This window comes from Antechinus flavipes, chromosome X (genome assembly GCF_016432865.1).
Source record: "Antechinus flavipes isolate AdamAnt ecotype Samford, QLD, Australia chromosome X, AdamAnt_v2, whole genome shotgun sequence".
NCBI classification, from domain to species: Eukaryota; Metazoa; Chordata; class Mammalia; order Dasyuromorphia; family Dasyuridae; genus Antechinus; species Antechinus flavipes.
The window spans coordinates 77,979,537-78,002,159 of record NC_067404.1 but is presented as its reverse complement, the minus strand read 5'-3'; the positions used below and the strand labels follow the sequence as shown (position 1 = coordinate 78,002,159).

The 22,623-nt window shown below is 40.3% G+C and overlaps 1 protein-coding gene across 1 annotated transcript; it reads left to right on the top strand.

Moving 5' to 3' along the window:
- Positions 1-2,747: 2,747 nt before the first annotated feature.
- On the top strand, positions 2,748-20,845 carry LOC127542397 (uncharacterized). Its single transcript, XM_051967948.1, has 2 exons — positions 2,748-3,528; positions 19,752-20,845. Exons 1-2 carry the CDS (start codon positions 3,030-3,032, stop codon positions 19,868-19,870), a joined length of 618 nt encoding a protein of 205 aa, XP_051823908.1. The 5' UTR covers positions 2,748-3,029; the 3' UTR covers positions 19,871-20,845.
- Positions 20,846-22,623: the final 1,778 nt, after the last annotated feature.

Genomic DNA, 22,623 nt, shown 5'->3' with positions numbered 1-22,623 from the left:
GCCTGCATTTTTGATTTCCTTCACAGGCTAATTGTACACTATTTCAAAGTCCAACTCTTTTTGTCCAGCAAAATAACGGTTTGGACATGTATTCTTATATTGCATTTAATTTATACTTTAACATATTTAACATATATTGGTCAACCTGCCATCTGGGAGAGAGGGAGGGGGGAAGGAGGGGAAAAACTGGAACAAAAGGTTTGGCAATTGTCAATGCTGAAAAATCATCCATGTATATAACTTCTAAATAAAAAACTATAGTAAAAAATGTAAAAAACATTGTCATATGGTTGGAACATTTTTTTCTGTCTCTTTTTTTAAATTATAACTTTTTATTGACAGAACCCATGCCTGGGTAATTTTTGTACAACATTATCCCTTGCACTCACTTCTGTTCCGATTTTTCCCCTCCCCCAGATGGCAAGCAGTCCTATACATGTTAAATATGGCACAGTATATCCTAGATACAATATATGTGTGCAGAACCAAACAGTTTTCTTGTTGCACAGGAAGAATTGGATTCAGAAGGTAAAAAATAACCCGGGAAGAAAAACAAAAATGCAAACAGTTTACACTCATTTCCCAGTGTTCTTTCTTTGAGTGTAGCTGCTTCTTTCCATCATTGATCAATTGAAACTGAGTTAGATCTCTTTGTCAAAGAAATCCACTTCCATCAGAATACATCTTTATACTGTATCATTGTTGAGGTATATAATAATCTCCTGGTTCTGCTCATTTCACTTAGCATCAGTTCATGTAAGTCTCGCCAGTCCTCTCTGTATTCATCCTGCTGGTCATTCCTTACAGAACAATAATATTCCATAACATTCATATACCACAATTTATTCAGCCATTCTCCAATGGATGGCCATCCATTTATTTTCCAGTTTCTAGCCACTACAAACAGGGCCGCCACAAACATTTTGGCTCATACAGGTCCCTTTCCCTTCTTTAAGATTTCTTTGGGATATAAGCCCAGTAGAAACACTGTAATAATGACTTGGAGCATATTTTCATATGGCTAGAGGTAGTTTCAATTTCTTCATCTGAGAATTGTCTGGAACATTTTTTAATTGATTATTTTCAAGTGCTTCTTTACAACAACCAAGTTTTCCTCTTCCTTTCCCTCTGTCCCCTCCTTTCATGACTTTTAATTTTGTACCTGAAAGTTGTCCTATGGTTGGAACATTTTTTTTCAAATGCTTCCTTACAATAACCAAGTCTCCCTCTTTCTTTCCCTTCATCAACTTATTTCATTACTTTTAATTTTGTCTCTGAAAATTGTCATTTGGTTGGAACATTTTTTTTAATTGCTTATTTTCAGGTGTTTCTTTACAACATCCAAGTCTACCCCTTCCTTTCCCTTCATCAGCTCATTTCATTACTTTTAACTTTGTACCTGAAAGTTGTCATATGGTTGGAACTTTTTTAAAAAATTGCTTAATTCCAGGTTCTTGTATATAACATCCAAATCTCCCTCTTCCCTTCCCGCTGTCCCCTCCTTTCATGACTTTTAATTTTTACCTAAAAGTTGTCCTATGGTTGGAACATTTTTTCAAATGCTTATTTTCAAATGCTTCCTTACAACAACCAAGTCTCCCTCTTCCTTTCCCTCTGTCCCATCCTTTTGTTATTTTTAATTTTGTCCCTGAAAATTGTCATTTGGTTAGAACATTTTTTTTAATTGCTCATTTTCAAGTGTTTCTTTACAACATCCAAGTCTCCCTCTTCCTTTCCCTTCATCAGCTCATTTCATTACTTTTAATTTTGTCCCTGAAAATTGTCATTTGGTTGGAACATTTTTTTAAATTGCTTATTTTCAAGTGTTTCTTTACAACATCCAAGTCTCCCTCTTCCTTTCCCTTCATCAGCTCATTTCATTACTTTTAACTTTGTACCTGAAAGTTGTCATATGGTTGGAACATTTTTTTCCAAGTGCTTATCTTCAAGTATGTCCTTTTTTCAAAAGTCTGTCTCTCTCTCTCTCTCTCTCTCTCTCTCTCTCATCCATTATGGTCTAGGATTACTCCGGTATTTTTTTTCACAAGTTCCGTATATCAACTTGGATACCATATTTCAATCTCTGCTCTTAGCCGTCAATATTTTTTCCTATTTCTTTCATCTTTGTCAAATTGATCTTGCCATGTAATGTAGTCAAGTCCAGTTATTTTGCACTAATTTAATAGTTTCTACAGTCTCCTCACAGCCCATTTGCTTCTACTTTTTATGTTTAAGGAGTGGGCACTCGATGTCTGGTGAATTAAATTCTAGGCTGTTTTCCCCCTTTCTGTTTATCATCGAGCTCAATTCATTGAGGCAAAGAGTGAGAACCGGGGAGCTAACTTTGTTTCCAGCCAAATTGCCGATCATGACCAGGTTTCTCAAGTAGGTCTGTGAAATACAGGATTCTTTCCCTAGGCATTTTTTAAAGCTACATGGAACACTAATATTTTGGAAAGCTACATGGAACACTAATATTTGGCATCCAGTTGCTCGGAGGCTCGTCTTTCTATTGTCTTGTCATGTCGGAGGCTTGCCAAGATAGCCGTTGAGGAGAGTTTGCTTTTGCTTCTTCACACACAGTTAGGATTTTATGTAACCCTGTCCAGAAATCTCTTGGCTTTACGATTGGCACAGCTTTGTGCCGAGGGAAACTCTGAAAGGTTCCCTTTCCCAGGGCTTTGGCAGGCAGGCAGGCAGTCTGCAAGCCCGTGAGGGCCAAAGACCCGGTGGGAAAGGCCCGGGGAATGAAATACCAGGCAGAAAAGCCCACAGGAATGGGGATGGGCTTCGCTGGGATACCCTAGAGTTCTCCAGGCGACTTCTGTCAGAGTTAGGCCTTGAGCCGGAAGGATGAGTGGGATTGGCCACAGCTCGTAGTGCTCGTGGAAAAAAGAAGGGCGGGGCCAGAGGCAGACCTTATAAATGTGGTGAGGTCGCAGCACACTTTTTCTTCGTACGGTTTGGCGTGTGGTTTGTGAGCCACACGAAGCTCCGGATTCCAAGTTGGAGGAAGAAATTCGAAGACGATGGCAGCTGCCTCAGCGGGCACTCAAAAAAAGGCGACACCGGCCTCGGCCCAGGCCCAAACCCCAGAAAAAGAACAGGAGATGGCTGCGGAGATGGTGGCGCAGGCACCAAAAGCAAAGGCAGCAGGAGGAGGAAGGTTCTCGGCCATCACCTCCCCTTCCTTTAGGGGAAAAGCACAACAGGCCCAGGCCCCCACCTCCGATGCAGAGAAGGCCACGATGCCCAAGAAGCCGAAGACCACGGAGAGGGGTCGTCTTCCACCATTCCTGCAAGTTCCGTGGAGAATCGCAAACTTCTCGATTCAGGGACCGTGGGCAGCGCCTGCTGGGCCGGAGGAGATGAAGGCCAGTGAGGAGGCAGCGGTGGCTAGGGAGGAAGCGATGGAAGCGCCGGTAGCACAGAGACCAGTGCGGATACCACTATCGCCAGCCTCGCTAGCTGCACACACGCTGGCTTCGATCAGGATGATCCGCTACAGCATTGTCACCAAGTCTCTGGGTGAGTGGTCCCGGCCCGAAGCATGTGGCCTATCCCCATCTAGAGCCTTTCACAAAGAGCCTATGGGAAGCCTTCCTCCCATTTTCTGAAGAGATCCTGGGCGGGGAGGGTCAGCCGGCCACTCTGATTGCTGGGACTTCCGACCCACTGACCAGTAGCTACTGACCATGCTCCTCCCTTTCTCTCCTCCCCACATCAGGAGAGGCTGGGCCCAGGCGATGGTACTTTCTGGGGCTCTTCTAGGCCCTTCCTCCCATCCCACCCACCCCAATCTTCCACGTATACCTCTTTGGGAGAAAAAGAAAGGGCCCGATCAAAGGAAAGGTGTTTGGGAGACAGCCCCCCCCCCCCCGGGGAAAAAAAAAAGACCTATGCGCTTTACAGAGGAATTACCATCCAAGTGCTTGGTCTGGCTGAACACCCCCCCCCCCCCATGCTCCAAGATTCCTGTCAGGGTTCATTTGGGGAATTTCAAAATGATATTTTGGAAGACTATATATGGTTTTGAGTCTTGTAAATTGCATAGTATTGTGTTTTTCCGCATGGAAGACCGTTTTAAACATTCCTTTTTAGAAGATTTTGATTTGAATTCTTCTCCTTCAGTCTCGCCTCCCTCCCATCCCTCCTCTCCAAGACAGCCAGCAATCTGATATAGATTATATATGTATAATTATGTTAAAGCTATTTCTATACTAATATGTTGAGAAAGAGGAACCAGAATAAAAGGGAATGTTTGTGAACTTAAAATAATGTCGTTGCATCTAAAATAGCATCCATAAGCTTTGAACGTTACACTTTTAAAAATGGCCAGTACAAAGGGCCCTTAGCTCTGGAAACCGTTCAAATGGCACGAGTTTTTTTTTTCTCCAGAGGTCATTTTGAGCTGTTAGTGGTATAAAAGGCAGAGGTTTGATTTTTTTTTTTTTTTTTTTTTTAGTCACTGTGGGGTTCTTTATTTTTTTTTCTAATTTTAAATTTGATCTTATTGAAATTTGTTTTGTGTTGTGTGTAACTTTGCTTTTCCTTTGTAGCACTCCTGACATCCTAAGTATGGGATGTCAGTTCAAATAAGAGGCTCCGTATGTGAGTCCATTATATAATTAAGGGCCGATTCCTTTTCTTTGAGCCTAGCTCTTCTCGTAATACCACAGAGGTGGGTATGGGGATATGGGTGGTTACAGCTTTTCTACCTAGAATATGTTATCCTATAATTTAAGATTTTTTTTTCTTTAAGAACCCAAGGCTCACAAATCCAAAATCTATAAAGAGATAGATACATATATACATAAGTGGATAAATAGATATAGAGAGCTAGATAGACATAGATGGATAAATAGAAATAGATGCATAGATGAATAGGTACAGATAAATGAATAAATATAGATACATGGAGAAATGTATAGATCTAAATATCTGGATAAATAAATACATATATACATATAGATAGATGGATAAGTATAGATGGATGGAGATAGATAAATAGATGGATAAATATAGATAGATACATGTAGATAGATAAATGGATATAGATATATTGATAGATGATAGAGATGGATGGATAGATATAGATAAATAGGTAAGATAGATAAATACATATTTTATAGAGAGATAAATGCACATAGATACATACATACATAGATAAATAGATATAGAAAGATAGATATACATAGCAGACAGATGAAAATAGATAAATACATAGACGGATAGGTAGAGATAGATACATGGAAAATATATAGATATAGATAGATGGATAAATAGATACAGATAGATAGGTAAATACATACAAATAGATAGATTGATGGATGTATAGAGAAAGAAAATACATGAATAAATGGATAGAGATAAATAGATGGATGACTAGATGGACGGCTAAATAGATTAGATAAATATATATACATGTAGATAGAGGGATAAATACATAGATATAGATATATTGATAGATGGATAGATAGGCAGATAGATAAATACATATTTTATAGAGAGATAGATGAATACATACATATTGAAAGATGGATAGATGTACAGATAGAGATGGATGGACAAATAGACATAAATACATACACACATATGTAGATAAATACATATATACATATAAATAGATATATAGTTAGGTGGATAGATATAGATAAATAAGAAGATATAGATAGATGAATAAATGGATACATAGAGAGATGGGTGGATAAATATAGATAGATGAATACATACATATGGATAGTTGGATAAATAGATATTGATACATAGATAGATGGAAAGATCGATGGATAAATGGATAAATAAATGAATTTAGATCCAAGCAAAGCCAGTTACAGGGTTTTCTAACTAAAATATGTTATCTTATAATTCCAGCATTTTTTTCTTTAAGAACCCAAGGCCCATAAATCCAGAAACTATAAAGAAATAGATAGATAAATACATACATAGATGGATTAATAGATATAGAGAGATAGATATACATAGATAGATGGATAAATTAAAATAGATACATAGATGAAGAGGTGGACAGAGACGAATAAATATAGATATATGGAGAAATATATAGATCTAAATCAATGTGTAAATAAATAAATACATACATACATAGAGATAGATAAATAGATGGATAAATAAATAGATATAGATTGATGAATACATGGATACATAGAGAGATAGATGGGTGGATAAATATAGATAGATGAATATATACATATGGATAGTTGGATAGATATAGATGCATAGATAGATGGAAAGATGGATGCATGGATGGATAAATAAATGAATTTAGATCCAAGCAAAGCCAGTTACAGGCTTTTCTAACTAAAATATGCTATCTTATAATTCCAGCATTTTTTTCTTTAAGAACCCAAGGCCCATAAATCCAGAAACTATAAAGAAATAGATAGATAAATACATACATAGATGGATTAATAGATATAGAGAGATAGATATACATAGATAGATGGATAAATTAAAATAGATACATAGATGAAGAGGTGGACAGAGATGAATAAATATAGATATATGGAGAAATGTATAGATCTAAATCAATGTGTAAATAAATACATACATACATACATAGAGATAGATAAATAGATGGATAAATAAATAGATATAGATTGATGAATACATGGATACATAGAGAGATAGATGGGTGGATAAATATAGATAGATGAATATATACATATGGATAGTTGGATAGATATAGATGCATAGATAGATGGAAAGATGGATGCATGGATGGATAAATAAATGAATTTAGATCCAAGCAAAGCCAGTTACAGGCTTTTCTAACTAAAATATGCTATCTTATAATTCCAGCATTTTTTTCTTTAAGAACCCAAGGCCCATAAATCCAGAAACTATAAAGAAATAGATAGATAAATACATACATAGATGGATTAATAGATATAGAGAGATAGATATACATAGATAGATGGATAAATTAAAATAGATACATAGATGAAGAGGTGGACAGAGATGAATAAATATAGATATATGGAGAAATGTATAGATCTAAATCAATGTGTAAATAAATACATACATACATACATAGAGATAGATAAATAGATGGATAAATAAATAGATATAGATTGATGAATACATGGATACATAGAGAGATAGATGGGTGGATAAATATAGATAGATGAATATATACATATGGATAGTTGGATAGATATAGATGCATAGATAGATGGAAAGATGGATGCATGGATGGATAAATAAATGAATTTAGATCCAAGCAAAGCCAGTTACAGGCTTTTCTAACTAAAATATGCTATCTTATAATTCCAGCATTTTTTTTCTTTAAGAACCCAAGGCCCACAAATCCAGAAACTATAAAGTTACATAGATGCATACATTCATACATACATAGATGGATAAAGAGATATAGAGAGATAGATAAATAGATATAGAGATATACATAGATATATGGGTAGATGGAAATAGATAAATACATAAATGGCTAGGTAGAGATAGATGGATAGAGATAGATACATGGAGAAAGATATAGATATAGATGGATAAATAGATAGAGATAGATAGATAAATACAGACATACAGATAGATGGATAGATGTAGATTGATAGATGGACAAAGATAGAAATATAGATGGATAGATAAATATGGACAGATGAATAAATGGATAAAGAGAGATAAATAGGTGGATGGCTAGAGATAGATAAAAATAAATAAATATAGATACATAGATAGATGGATAAATAGATGAATTTAGATCCAAGCAAAGCCAGTTACAGGCTTTTCTAACTAAAATATGCTATCTTATAATTCCAGCATTTTTTTTTCTTTAAGAACCCAAGGCCCATAAATCCAGAAACTATAAAGAAATAGATACATGCATTCATACACACATAAATGGATAAAGAGATATAGAGAGATAGATATACATAGATAGATGGATAAGTAGAAATAGACACATAGATGAAGAGGTGGATATAGATAAATGAATAAATATAGATATCTGGAGAAATGTATAGATTTAAATAGATGGATAAATAAATAAATACATAGATAGAGATAGATATATGGATAGAGATAGATAAATAGATGGGGAAATAAAGAGCTATAGATAGGTGAATAAATGAATAAAAAGAGATAAATAGGTGGATGGCTAAATAGATAGAGATAGATAAATATAAATAAATGTAGATACATAGATAGATGGATAAATAAATGAATTTAGATCCAAGTAAAGCCAGTTACAGGCTTTTCTAACTAAAATATGCTATCTTATAATTCTAGCATTTTTCTTTCTTTAAGAACCCAAGGCCCACAAATCCAGAAACTATAAAAAATAGATAGATACATACATACATAGATGGATAAATAGATATAGAGAGATATACATAGATAGATGGATAAATAGAAATAGATACATAGATGAAATGGTAGATATAGATAAGTGAATAAATATAGATATATGGAGAAATGTATAGATCTAAATAGATGGATAAATAAATAAATACATAGATAGAGATAGATATATGGATAGAGATAGATAGATAGATAAATAGATGGGGATATAAAGAGATATAGATAGGTGAATAAATGGATAAAGAGAGGTAAATAGGTGAATGGCTAAATAGATATGATAGAGAAATATAAATAAATATAGATACATAGATAGATGGAAAGATGGATGGATGGATGGATAGATAAATAAATGAATTTAGATCCAAGCAAAGCCAGCTACAGGCTTTTCTAACTAAAATATGCTATCTTATAACTCCAGCATTTTTCTTTAAGAACCCAAGGCCCATAAATCCAGAAACTATAAAGAAATAGATAGATAAATACATACATAGATGGATAAATAGATATAGAGAAATAGATATACATAGATAGATGGATAAATAGAAATAGATACTTACATGAAGTGGTAGATATAGATAAGTGAATAAATATAGATATTGGAGAAATGTATAGATCTAAATAGATGGATAAATACATACATACATACACATACATAGAGATGGATAAATAGATGGATAAATAAATAGATATAGATTGATGAATAAATGGATACATAGAGAGATAGATGGGTGGACAAATATAGATAGATGAATATATACATATGGATAGTTGGATAAATAGATATAGATACATAGATAGATGGAAAGATGGACAGATGGATGGATGGATAAATAAATGAATTTAGATCCAAGCAAAGCCAGTTACAGACTTTTCTAACTAAAGTATGTTATCTTATAATTCCAGCATTTTTTTTTCTTTAAGAACCCAAGGCCCAGAAATCCAGAAATTATAAAGTTAGATAGATACCTACATTCATACATACATAGATGGATAGAGATATAGAGAGACAGATAAATAGGTACAGAGATATACATAGATATATGGGTAGATAGAAACAGATAAATACATAAATGGCTAGGTAGAGATAGATGGATAGAGATAGATACATGGAGAAAGATATAGATATAGATGGATAAATAGATAGAGATAGATAGATAAATACAGACATACAGATAGATGGATAGATGTAGATTGATAGATGGACAAAGATAGAAATATAGATGGATAGATAAATATAGATAGATGAATAAATGGATAAAGAGAGATAAATAAGTGGATGGCTAAATAGATAGAAATAGAGAAATATAGTTATAGATACACTGATAGATGGATGCATGGATAAATAAATAAATTCAGATCCAAGCAAAGCCAGTTACAGGCTTCTCTAACTAAAATATGTTATCCTAAGACTCCAGTTTTTTTTTTCCTTTAAAAACCTGAGGCACAAAAGTTCAGAAACAACAAATACATGACTAAGTAACGCAATTAATTTAGATCCAATCAGAGCCTCTGCATATAGAATGAAAAGATTAATGATCAAAGTACTACATTTTAATAAACATGAGAACTAGAGGCTGCCACTGCAAAGTGAGCTAGGGCTTCTTGAAAGTGTTCTCACTTCATCCAAGTTACTCAGAACTCTCAATGTGTAACTTAGCTCATGGGAAGATGATACTTGAGACTGAAGAACAGACAAGTTTGATGTGTGAAGATTTGCATTGCTGAGGTTCACTAAGTATAGAGAGCCGTCCTTTGGGCTTAAGTTAAGAAGGCCGGAAAAAGAGGCTTTGAGCAGAGAATTTAGGGACTTCAAATTTTCAGAAGTGGAAGCTGGGAAGTACAGTTTAGTGGATCTTGGAGACTCTCTCCTTTGAAGTGTTGATTGTATTAAGACACTCTGGAAAAATGTTAGTGGAATCATCTGCTTAAAAGTTAGTACAGAGTGAGCGTTAGAAACATGGTTAAACAAGGTTTTGCAGGGGTGAATGTTGAAAACTAGGTGTATGTTTTGAAAATAACAAACTTTAAAAAGAAAAAAAAAGAAACAGGGTCAAACACAAGGTTTTGCAAAGGTGAACGTTGAAAACTATTTTTGCATGTATTTGGAAAAATAAAATACTATTTTTTTCAAAAGAAAAGGATTAAAATCCAGTTTTTTTCTTGTTTTGTTTTATTTGAAAGGAAATTAGAAAGTTAAAAAAAAAAAGGAAATGAAAGCAGATGGACAGGGTTAGAAAAAATATTAGATGTTGAAGCCTTTCTCCAAACTGCTAGAAAATATCTGTCTCTTTGGTTTTTTAAAAATAGGATTGGGCTTGAATTTACCTTAAAAGGATTATTTGGGAGGGGACAAAGAACTCCAGGAAGGAAGAATAACATGTATAAAGTGTGTGTGTGTGTGTGTGTGTGTGTGTGTGTATGTATAAAGTGTATGTATATATATATGTGTGTGTGTGTGTGTGTGTGTGTGTGTATGGATATATTTATATATGTGTATGCATACATTTATATGTATGTATATGTATATGTGTAGATATGTATGTGTGTGTCTTTTACATGAGAGCTTGTGTATAAACTGAGTGGGGAGGGAGGGAGAAAAATTTGGAACTCAAAACCTTGTAAAAATGAATGCAACAAATTTTCTTGGTATGTACTGAGAAAAACTAAAATAAAGAATAAAAAATAACATGTATGAAGTCTCAGAGAATAGAATTATGTCTGGTACCAACCTGACTGACTGAAACTCACTTGGGATAATACAAAGAGTGTGGAGTGTCAGTGTAGGACGAGCCTAAGTTGGAGAACCCCAGATTTGGAAGGCAGAATACCAAGTGAAACTTTCCCATTGCTCTTTTCCTGTCTCCCTGCATGGAGGACTCTGGGTAGGTAGGCTGACCTCTCTGCCTGAAGTTCTGCAGTAGTAAAATGGGGACATTTGGATAGATGATGTAGAAGGTCCCTTCTAGCTCAAAATATCAGGGTCCTAAGATCCCCCCAAAGGAAGACATGGACACTCAGATAATGGAGAACCTTGAATGCCAGGGAGAAAAATTTGATCTAGATATCCCAGAGCCATTTGAGGTTCTGGAGCAGCAGACTAGCATGACAAAAAGTCTAGTTTGAGAAGATTAAGCCAGCGGGAGGAGGCCCAGGATTAAGGTGACAACCACCAGATGAGGGAGCGGGAAACAATCTGTTCCGGAGACATTTAGAAGGCCGATTTCCCTGTTACCAAGATTTTGGGGGAGGTGAAATATAGAGCTAAAGGTGAATTAATTAGGTGACCCAGAAGAAATTTTAGTTCAGTTCTCAGTATTGATTGATAGGATAGTATGCTGCAAGGAGCCTTAAAGATCATCTAGGTTGACCACTTACTTCATTGCATTGTTTCTTTTCCTTATTTTTATTTTATTGATGCTTTGGGATTTCTTTACCAGTCATTTCCCCATCCCGCTGGCCTCCTTCCTTATAAAGAAAAGAGTCCTTCTGAACTCCTAAACCCAGCCACACTGGACTCCAATGCCAATGAGAAATCATTCCTCAGTTTGCCCGCTTTGTACTTTGACTGCTAAGTCCATCAGGTCCGAGGTCATTCTGCGATCTCTTAGACGCTCAGCTCCTCGATAGTGGGGAATGTCTCGGTCGGTCTTGCCTCTGTGTTCTAGGCCAGACCTTAGCCCTCGGTGGCTGGTACACAGGCACTTAACACATGCTTGGTGACTAAGTGACTGAGCCCATGGCACAGCTCTGTGTTTCCTGTTATCTGAGGTGGGGAGCGAGAGTTTCTCTTCTCCTTCTGCCAGTTCTTCAATCTGAACACTCATCGATTTATAATATGTTACTCTAGCCAAAAAAGGACCCGGTGTGGATTTTGGAGGATTCTAGAATAGGGAAACCCCAGGGATTCCAAAGAAGGTGGTCACTTTCCACCCTTCCCCTTTGAATCCAAAGCACTTCCAAGGTGAAAAATGACCTCACCCACTTAACTCCAGGCACAATTGACACTTTAACTCAAGTGCTGGTGTCTGGGTTCTAGAAGAGCTGAGCCCGAGACCAGATCTGTCTTGCTGGGACAGCGAGGTTAGGTATCAAGGAACAAAGACAGGAGATTAGCAGTGTTTGGGGACAGGTGAAATGCTCGCTACCCTACTTTTCTTTGTTGTTGGGAGTGAGGCTTGTATGAATAGATCATGGAGGGAATGGCAGATTTGGTTAAAAATCTGGTCCTATCCGAGCCAGCTCGGTGGCACAGTGGATAGAGCACCAGCCCTGAAGCCAGGAGGACCTGAGTTCCAATCTGGTCTCAGACACTTAACACTTCCTAGCTGTGTGATCCTGGGCAAGGCCAGTCACTTAACCCCAATTGCCTTAGCCCTCCCCCCAAAAAAAGAAAGAAAGAAAAAGAAAAAGAAATCTGGTCATATCCCACAAACTCATTACTTTGTACTGACCTGACAATCCTGGTCGTCTGGTCTAAGGAGGAGGCTCTCAGCAGACAGGATCACTAATATGAGTTGCAGGAACAACAATTTCTTTTTTTTTTTTTTTTTTTTTTGGCTTGTGGCACTTATCCTCAAATTAATTTTATTTTATTTTATTTTTTTTTAATTTTTATTTAATAATTACTTTATATTGACACTCGTTTCTGTTCCAATTTTTTTTCCCTCCCTCCCTCCACCCCCTCCCTAGATGGCAAGCAGTCCTTTATATGTTGGATATGTTGCAGTATATCCTAGATACAATAGATGTTTGCAGAACCGAACAGTTCTCTTGTTGCACAGGGAGAATTGGATTCAGAAGGTATAAATAACCCGGGAAGAAAAACAAAAATGCAGATAGTTCACATTCGTTTCCCAGTGTTCTTTCTTTGGGTGTAGCTGCTTTTGTCCGTCATTTATCAATTGAAACTCAGATCTCTTTGTCAAAGAAATCCCCTTCCATCAAAATATGTCCTCATACAATATCGTTGTCGAAGTGTATAATGATCTCCTGGTTCTGCTCATTTCACTCAGCATCAGTTCATGTAAGTCTCGCCAGTCCTCTCTGTATTCATCCTGCTGGTCATTTCTTACAGAACAATCATATTCCATAACATTCATATACCACAATTTACCCCAGCCATTCTTCAATTGATGGGCATCCATTCATTTTCCAGCTTCTAGCCACTACAAACAGGGCTGCCACAAACATTTTGGCACATACAGGTCCCTTTCCCTTCTTTAGTATTTCTTTGGGATATAAGCCCAATAGAAACACTGCTGGATCAAAGGGTATGCACAATTTGATAATTTTTTGGGCATAATTCCAGATTGCTCTCCAGAATGGTTGGATTCGTTCACAACTCCACCAACAATGCAATAGTGTCCCAGTTTTCCCGCATCCCCTCCAACATTCATCATTATTTTTTCCTGTCATCTTAGCCGATCTGACAGGTGTGTAGTGGTATCTCAGAGTTGTCTTAATTTGCATTTCTCTGATCAATAATGATTTGGAACACTCTTTCATATGAGTGGTAATAGTTTCAATTTCATCCTCTGAAAATTGTCTGTTCATATCCTTTGACCATTTATCAATTGGAGAATGGCTTGATTTCTTATAAATTTGAGTCAGTTCTCTATATATTTTGGAAATGAGGCCTTTATCAGGACCTTTAACTGTGAAAATGTTTTCCCAGTTTGTTGCTTCCCTTCTAATCTTGTTTGCATTAGTTTTATTTGTACAAAGGCTTTTTAATTTGATGTAATCGAAATTTTCTATTTTGTGATCAGTAATGGTCTCTAGTTCATCTTTGGTCACAAATTTCTTTCTCCTCCACAAGTCTGAGAGATAAACTATCCTATGTTCCTCTAATTTATTTATAATCTCGTTCTTTATGCCTAGGTCATAGACCCATTTTGATCTTATCTTGGTATATGGTGTTAAGTGTGGGTCCATGCCTAATTTCTGCCATACTAATTTCCAATTATCCCAGCAGTTTTTATCAAATAATGAATTCGAAAGTCAATCAAAACTTAATTACTGTCTTGTAGTTTATGTGACACTTTAGAACAATAGCCGTTTATATATATTGCATAATATTTTTGCTATGCTGTTTTTCAGACATGTCTGATTTTGTGACTCCATTTGGGGTTTGCTTGGCAAAAATAGTGGGGGTGATTTGTCCGTTCTTTCTCCTACTCATTTTATAGATGAGGAAACTGAGGCACACAGGGTTAAGTGATTTGCTCAGTCTGAGGCAGAATTTGAACTCAGAAAGATGTCTTCCTGACTCTAGGCCTACACTCTATCCACTGTGCCATCTAGCTGCCAATTATACAATACAATGACTGTAAAACTAAAGAATTTATTACTATAAATGTGTGAATAGGATAAAGATCTGATTTCTTCAATGTAGAAATCTCTCTCCACTAAAACAGCGTACAATCTATCTGTAATCTAGTAGCTGGGTCTTATGGAATTACCTGAAATACATAAAAGAGAAATCACTTGCTCAGGATCACATCTAAAAAATTTCAGAGACAAAATAGCAATGCAGGGTTTACTTTGGAATCTCAGGATCCAGATTCGTGTCCCATCTCTGTGTGATCTTTCCAGTTCTAAATCTGTGATCTTCAATTCTCATCAGCAGAGAGGTGATTCAGACCATTTCCAAGGGTCTTGTGATGGAGAGAGTCATCTGTACCCAGAGAGAGGCCTGTGGGAACCAAGTGTGGGTCACAATATAACCTTCTCACTTTTTGTATTGTTGTTTTTTATCTTTCTCATTTTTTTTTCCTTTTTGATATTGTTTCTCTTGTGCAGCATAATAAATGTGGAAGTATGTTTAGAATTGTATGTGTTTAATATATTGGCTTGCTTGCCGTCTAGGGGAGGGGGGAAAGGGAGGGAGAAAAAGTTGGAACACAAGATTTTACAAGGGTGAATGGTGACAATTATCTTTGCATGAATTTAGAAAATGAAAAGCTATTACTAAAAATTTTTTTAAAAATCTATGACCTAAGTAAGTCAGCCAACAAACATCCATTAAATGTCTGCTATGTGTTGTGCTAAGCTATGGATCTTCCCGATTCCAGGCTCAGTATTCTATTCTCAATGGCACACTGCCTCCTATGAAAATCGAAGTCCTAGCCCCGGAAGGTTTTTCGGTATAGATGGAAAAGAGAATGGGCTGATCATGTGACAAGAGCGAAGAACCTTACTGGCAACCTGTGAAATACAAATAAAAAAGCCCACCCAAAAAATCTTAAGGGAGGCCTGCAGCTCAGTGGGTGGTTCCTTTGGGGAGAATGTATGATATAAATAGAGGCAAAAATGGCACGGGGTCAGGAAGCAGGGATGGATTGAAATCGGCCTTGAGACCGATGCAGGATTGGTTATGTTAAGGAGATTGCTGATATGTCGTGCTACTGAGACAGCATCATTGACTAATGCTTTTCACACAGAAAGGTGGAAAGGAAAGAGAATTCATCATTTGAGAGAATACATGTGTAGTTCTCCTATACCTAGTTCTACATTTATCATGCGGTGCAAGGAAAATCAGATCAAAAAGGGGAAAAAATGAGAAAACAAAAAAGCAAGCAAATGATGAATCAAAGGCCTCAAAGAGATCTATAGGAAACACTTTTAACTGGATGGGAAAATTCTGTTTTCTCGCCGGTGGCTTTCCATTTTGATCGTGTTTGTTGTACAATTGAATTCTGGGCCAGCTGAATGGCGAGTGATGAGCATAGAAGAAGCACTACTCAAGCAAATAATAGGAAAACTGGCTGATTTTTTTTTTTTGCACTGGGGATTTTATATTTAAAATATGAACTCAGTTTCCATACGAGAGAGGGCATAAACCTCCCACGTCCAACCACAGGCCTTCATATAATCATGTACAAGTGTATACATGTGTGTGTATGTTATTGTGAAGTGCTAATGGTTCCTTTGTGTTCTCCAGAATAAAGAAGAGGGCTAGCATATGCAGTTACAAATGTATAAATAACAAAACGATTTCCTTAGACATATAATGAAATAAGGGTACAGAACTACAGAGACCAGAGCCTTTGGAAGCTAGACATATGGGGCCATATTTCACAAGTTTTCTTGGCTCTGCCTTTCTGGAGCGACCTTTTTTTCAGATCTAGTAACATTAGCCACGAGGCACGTAGGTTTTTCACCTGATAATTCCCCCTCTCCCTAAATAACCAGTCCCTCTTCTTTTTTCCCCCTCAAATACATTGATTTATTTCCTAATATGTCCCTTCCAAACCCCCTGTCCAAAATGTTTTTAAGGCACATAAGAACACTTTGGCCAAACCAGCCAAAGTGCTGCAACAATCTGATATCGTCCACGTTGAGATGGCAGCTAGCTGAAACTACTGCTCGCTTAGGAGAGCCCTCCCTTCGGGCCTGCTGCCGCTCTCTCCCAGATTGCAAATTTAGGTGTAGTGACTGCTTAGGTGGGGAGCCCCATTCCAGGCCTGAGAGACTCTGCTGTTGCTCTCTTCCCAATTTTCAACAACACTTGGGTTTCCTTGCATCGCAGGCTGAGAAGTCAACTTGTTGCCATCATGTGGACTGCTGGTTTTCCTGCCTTCTGAGTACTTCTCCCTCTGTCCCCAGCACTAACCTCTCAGCTGTCCCAGAATCCAATTGCACAACAAACATGCTAAAAGTGGGAAGCTACCAGAAAGTTTTTGCTAGCCAGTTCAAGCTGTTTCAGTGTCCAGGGTTCTGTCCTGAAAACCCAGTTCAAAAGACATTTACATGGCTAAGGAAAGAGTCACCTGAGAACTAGGCCAGAAAGCAAAGATGGCCAGCAGAGGAACCAGCCTCGGTCCATCCTGCCGCTCGCTTATTTTACTTTCGATCCTATGACTGAGGCCAGAGGTGCTTGTGGAGAAGAGGCTCATGGTTCTAGAGCTAGGAGGAATTTCAAATGCTGGCCGGGGAAACTGATAGCCAGGATCATTAAGGGACTGGCCCAGAGTCACACAAGAAGTGTCAACAGTAGGCCTGGAATCCCAGCCCCCGTGTCACATGGTCACCTTCCTTCCCATCAGAGGGTGGTGTCGGGCCTCTCCCGCAGGCATCCAATGGTTTGCACTGTCTGTATTGTTGTTGTTGGGGCTCCTGCCCTTTCTGACCCAGCGTATCGAGCAGAAAGCCAAAAGAAGGCTCAAGCCCAGCTGGTTGTTTGTTGCTCGCCTCATCGGGAGTAGGAGACGGGCCAGCTGGCACCGGTGCCCTCCCTGCCCTAGACCAACTGCGGGGAATTGCCAAAATGTCCGACTCATAGGAAAGGCATTTGCATCTGTTCGATGTGGAGCAGGACAGTTGGTCTTTGTCTGAAAGTGGGTTTGCACGAGCTGGAGGCAGTCTCCCTTTTCTCACGGGCACCCCGTTCTTTTTGCTGGCCTGCCACTGTTTTTCCTTTCTGCCAGCTTTTGGCCTAGGGGTAGCGGAGGGGGCCCGAAATGTACTGATCACTCACCTGTCTTAGCACTCTCCTTGCAACCACTCAATGAGGTGATATCAGCCTCTCTTACAGGTGGGTAAACTGAGGTCCAAACAGATAAGATGATCTGATAGGATGATGTGCCAGCCTGAGGCATCCATCCAGGGCACGGCCAGGCCCACACTGCTACTAACTCTGGTCAGACGAAAAAGGAAAAGAATTAAGGAAGGCTTAATTGGGTTTGCTGGGTGGTGGGTTAATAGACTTAGAGCTAGAATTCATTTAGTACAAATTATTCATTTTACAGGGGAGGAAATGCAGGCCCAGAGAGGTGCACCTAAGGATGGTATGAGAGTCTGAGCACCTCCTGCACCTTCTTGGATTCTACATGTGAAAATAGGATCCTCCCTGGCCTTAGGGGCATGGCAAGCCCTTCCCAGTCCCTAGCATTGGGGTAGGGTGGGGCAGAGACTTTTTTTTTTCTTTTTAAAGCTTTATATTTCCAAAACATAAGCACACGGATAATTTTTCAACATTGCCCCTTGCATGGCCTTGAGTTTCAGATTTTCCCCTCCTTCCCCCACCCCCTCCCCAGATGGAAGCAGTCCAATATATGTTAGACAGGTTAAAATATGTTAAATCCAATATTTGTAAACATATTTATCCAATTCTCTTGCTGCACAAGAAAAATCAGAACAAAAAGGGAAGAAAATGAGAAAGAAAAGAAAAAGCAAGTGAATAACAACAAAAAGTGAGAATGTTATGTTGTGATCCACGTTCAGTTCCCACAATCCTCAGAGAGACTTTTCTAGAAGGAAGGGAGAGCTTTTTTTATGGTGTCCAAAAGGATATCTCATGAGGGACCCCCCCCCCAATAGAGTAGAGATTCAAGAGTTGAAATGGGCTGGAGAGGGTGGAATCCAGTAGCTGGGCAAAAGGGTAAGGGCCGGGAAGTGTGGGTAACAATGTCCGACTTTAGGTAATGGAAAGAACAGGACTCTCTAAGAGGCTACAAACCATGGTTTTGGTTGCCAAGGGTCCAATAGAGCAGGGGCTTCCCAAGAAATGCTCAGGATGTGCTCAGTGAAAGCAGACTCACCAATGTTTGGCGACATGGGGAGATCGTAGGGACCTCTGAGGTTCTAGTCCAAACTCTTTGTCTTATAGACCAGGCCTCTGAGGCTTACTGCTCAAGGGGACACAGATGGTAAGAACTGGTACTGAGTGGCAAGTCCTCTTACCCTTCATCCAGTATCTCGAATGTTTCAGATACCTGGGGGTCCAAGCAAAATTGTTTCATAGCACACCATGGCCTTGCCTTCCATGCTTCTTCCCAGAACCCTCGGCAGCCTCTGCCTCTCCTCAGGGGCCTCGCTCGCGATCTCTTGTTCTCTTAACTGGATGGCCCAGTGCGGTGTTAGCTGGTGAAATCCAGGTTGAGTCTATCTCCACTTGGGGCATTTATCTCAAAAAAGGCCTCTTGAAGAGAAACTCATCACACCCAAGGTAATTAATTTTTATTGGTTTATTTTGAAATAGGGATGGGGAGTGAAGGTGAATGGGTTTGGGGAGAGTAAAGACAGTGGGATGCCCTGAGACCAGGCCCTGTGGGGACTCCTGCACTGCTGCCCACTGACATAAAGTGGAGCCAGCTGGTGAACATCTGGTGGTGTGCTTTAGAGGAACTCATGGCTCTGGACTACTTATCTCCTCCCCTCCTCCTACTCCCTCCCCCTGCTCATCACAGTTGCAATAACCTTTATGTCCATACTGCTTCTCTTGAGGTACAAGCCTGTTTAAGCCAAGTGCCATCAATTGGCCCAACAGCCTTCCTTTAACGATTTTTTTTTTTACCAGTAGAATAACATTTGTTGTTCTTTGGGACTTTCGAAGTGTCTCCCACCCTCATTCTGGAGGCAGGATCAGTGTGGAGTGGCCAAGCCCTCACCCATGTTGGTGTTTCCCTTTCTAGATGACATAAAGGTCCAACAGAAGCAGCAGAACTGGAACCAAGGACAGGGTGATCGGAGAGTCATTGAGTTCAACAGAAATGAAGATATCAAGCAGGAGACTGGAGATTTCAATGGTTAGCTTCACAATTGTTATTTTATGATACTCACTAGCTTAACTTAGTGAGCTGTGAAAGCAATCTGACTTCAGGCAGCCTTCCTGCTCCCTCCAAGCGCGGACAGAGGGTCCGGCCACTTGAATCGGGGGCTTAGTTTATTAGTCTCCAGGATGCTTGTTGACCTAGTCACTCCCATTGGGGGAAATACAAAATGCAGCTATTTCTGCTGGGCTTGTCATCCCCTTCACAGGGGCTGTTGGCCCTGGTCGGAACCATGGTTTGGGGCCCGTCTGGGTCCCCTTGGCCACTCCAACTTAACGGAGTGGGTGTCATTTCCTCCCACAGTATTGCTGGACAGGCCGACTGCCTGTTGTGGGGCAAACCCGAAAGAAGCTTTGAAAAATGCTTGTGTTCTTTGTAGGGAGTTGATGCTTAGGCCCAGGCCCAGCCTCACTGCGCTGCTGACCATGAACCTTTCATGGCTACTGCCTGAGTAGTCCTATGGGGGAGCACTGTTCAGGAACCACTGTGCACTCTAGACAGATCAGAAAGCACCTGAGGCTTTGGGCCAGAGAATCTTCCCCCTGAGGGTCAAAGTTAGACTCTCTCTGAGGGTCAATGTTAGAATCCCTCAGCAGCTGTTTCCCTCACGCTATCCAAGTGACCCAAAAGGAATCTGCTTAAAGAGGGGCAGAAGACATGGGACAAAAGCCCAAAGTTGAGCAAAGGTGATATCGGAACCCACTGGAAATCCTAAACAGCTCTTTTTGCTCACTTGAAGACAAATGTATGATGGGGAAAATTATTGGGCTGATTTGGCCCAAACATGTTTCTTTGGCCTGAAATAGTCATGGAATTCTTCCCAAAGTGGTTTTGTTCCCTTTGGTGATCTGCAGGAAGCCCTGGATTCAAATTCCAAAGGGGGTAATTTAGTCTCTCAGATGAAAAGTTGCAGAAAAGGGGTCAATCTGCATTGGGAGGTGGGGTTCCCTGCACTAGAAAATCCCAGATCTTCCTTCCTCCTCTCTCTTTTCCTTCCCCTCTTCCACCATCTTTCCCTTCCCCCTCCCTTTTCCTTCCCCTCTTCCACCATCTTTCCCTTCCCCCTCCCTTTTCCTTCCCCTCTTCCACCATCTTTCCCTTCCCCCTCCTTTTCCTTCCCCTCTTCCACCATCTTTCCCTTCCCCCTCCCTTTTCCTTCCCCTCTTCCACCATCTTTCCCTTCCCCCTCCCTTTTCCTTCCCCTCTTCCACCATCTTTCCCTTCCCTCTCACTTTTCCTTCCCCTCTTCCACCATCTTTCCTTGCCCCCTCCCTGTTTCTTCCTCATCCCAGCCTATTTTCCTTCCCCTTCCCTGCTCCTTCTGTTTTTTCCACCATCTTTCCCTTCTCCCTCCCTTCTCCTTCTCCTCTTCTACCATCTTTCCTTGCCCCCTCCCTGTTTCTTCCTCATCCCAACCTATCTCCCTTCCCCCCTCCTCCTTCCCCTCTTCTACCATCTTTCCCTGTCCCCTCCCTGTTTCTTCCTCATCCCAGCCTGTCTCCCTTCCCCCTCCTTCCTTCCATTTTCCACCATCTTTCCCTTCCCCCTCCCTTTTCCTTCCCCTCTTCCACCATCTTTCCCTTCCCCCTCCCTTTTCCTTCCCCTCTTCCACCATCTTTCCCTTCCCCCTCCCTTTTCCTTCCCCTCTTCCACCACCTTCCCCTTCCCCCTCCCTTTTCCTTCCCCTCTTCCACCACCTTTCCCTTCCCCCTCCCTTTTCCTTCCCCTCTTCCACCACCTTTCCCTTCCCCCTCCCTTTTCCTTCCCCTCTTCCACCATCTTTCCCTTCCCCCTCCCTTTTCCTTCCCCTCTTCCACCATCTTTCCCTTCCCTCTCACTTTTCCTTCCCCTCTTCCACCATCTTTCCTTGCCTCCTCCCTGTTTCTTCCTCATCCCAGCCTATTTTCCTTCCCCCTCCCTTCTCCTTCTCCTCTTCCACCATCTTTCCCTTCCCCTCCCTTCTCCTTCTCCTCTTCCACCATCTTTCCTTGCCCCCTCCCTGTTTCTTCCTCATCCCAGACTATTTTCCTTCCCCCTTCCCTGCTCCTTCTGTTTTTTCCACCATCTTTCCCTTCCCTCTCCCTTCTCTTTCTCCTCTTCCACCATCTTTCCCTGCCCCCTCCCTGCTTCTTCCTCATCCCAACCTGTCTCCCTTCCCCCTCCCTCCTCCTCCCCTCTTCTACCATCTTTCCCTGTCCCCTCCCTGTTTCTTCCTCATCCCAGCCTGTCTCCCTTCCCCCCCCTCCTTCCTTCCATTTTCCACCATCTTTCCCTTCCCCCTCCCTTCTCCTCCTCTTCCACCATCTTTCCCTGCCCCCTCCCTGCTTCTTCCTCATCCCAACCTGTCTCCCTTCTCCCTCCCTTCTCCTTCCCCTCTTCTACCATCTTTCCCTGTCCCCTCCCTGTTTCTTCCTCATCCCAGCCTGTCTCCCTTCCCCCTCCTTCTTCCTTCCATTTTCCACCATCTTTCCCTTCCCCCTCCCTCCTCATTCCATTTTCCACCATCTTTCTCTAACCCCTCCCTGCTCCTTCCTCATCCCAGCCTGTTTCCCTGCCCCCTCCCTGTTTCTTCTCCAAACCAGCCTGTCTCCCTTCCCCCTTCCTCCTCCTTTCCCTCTTCCACCATTTTCCCTTCCCCCTCCCTCCTCATTCCGTTTTTCCACCATCTTTCTGTAACCCCTCCCTTCTCCTTCCTCATCCCAGCCTGTCTCTCTTCCCCTCCTTCCTCCTTCCA

Bases quoted from the DNA above. Each gene is read 5' to 3' on its own strand.
- LOC127542397 (XM_051967948.1), top strand. From the start codon at position 3,030: ATGGCAGCTGCCTCAGCGGGCACTCAAAAAAAGGCGACACCGGCCTCG. The intron at 3,529-19,751 runs GTGAGTGGTCCC...TTCCCTTTCTAG, and splicing joins CATTGTCACCAAGTCTCTGG to ATGACATAAAGGTCCAACAG.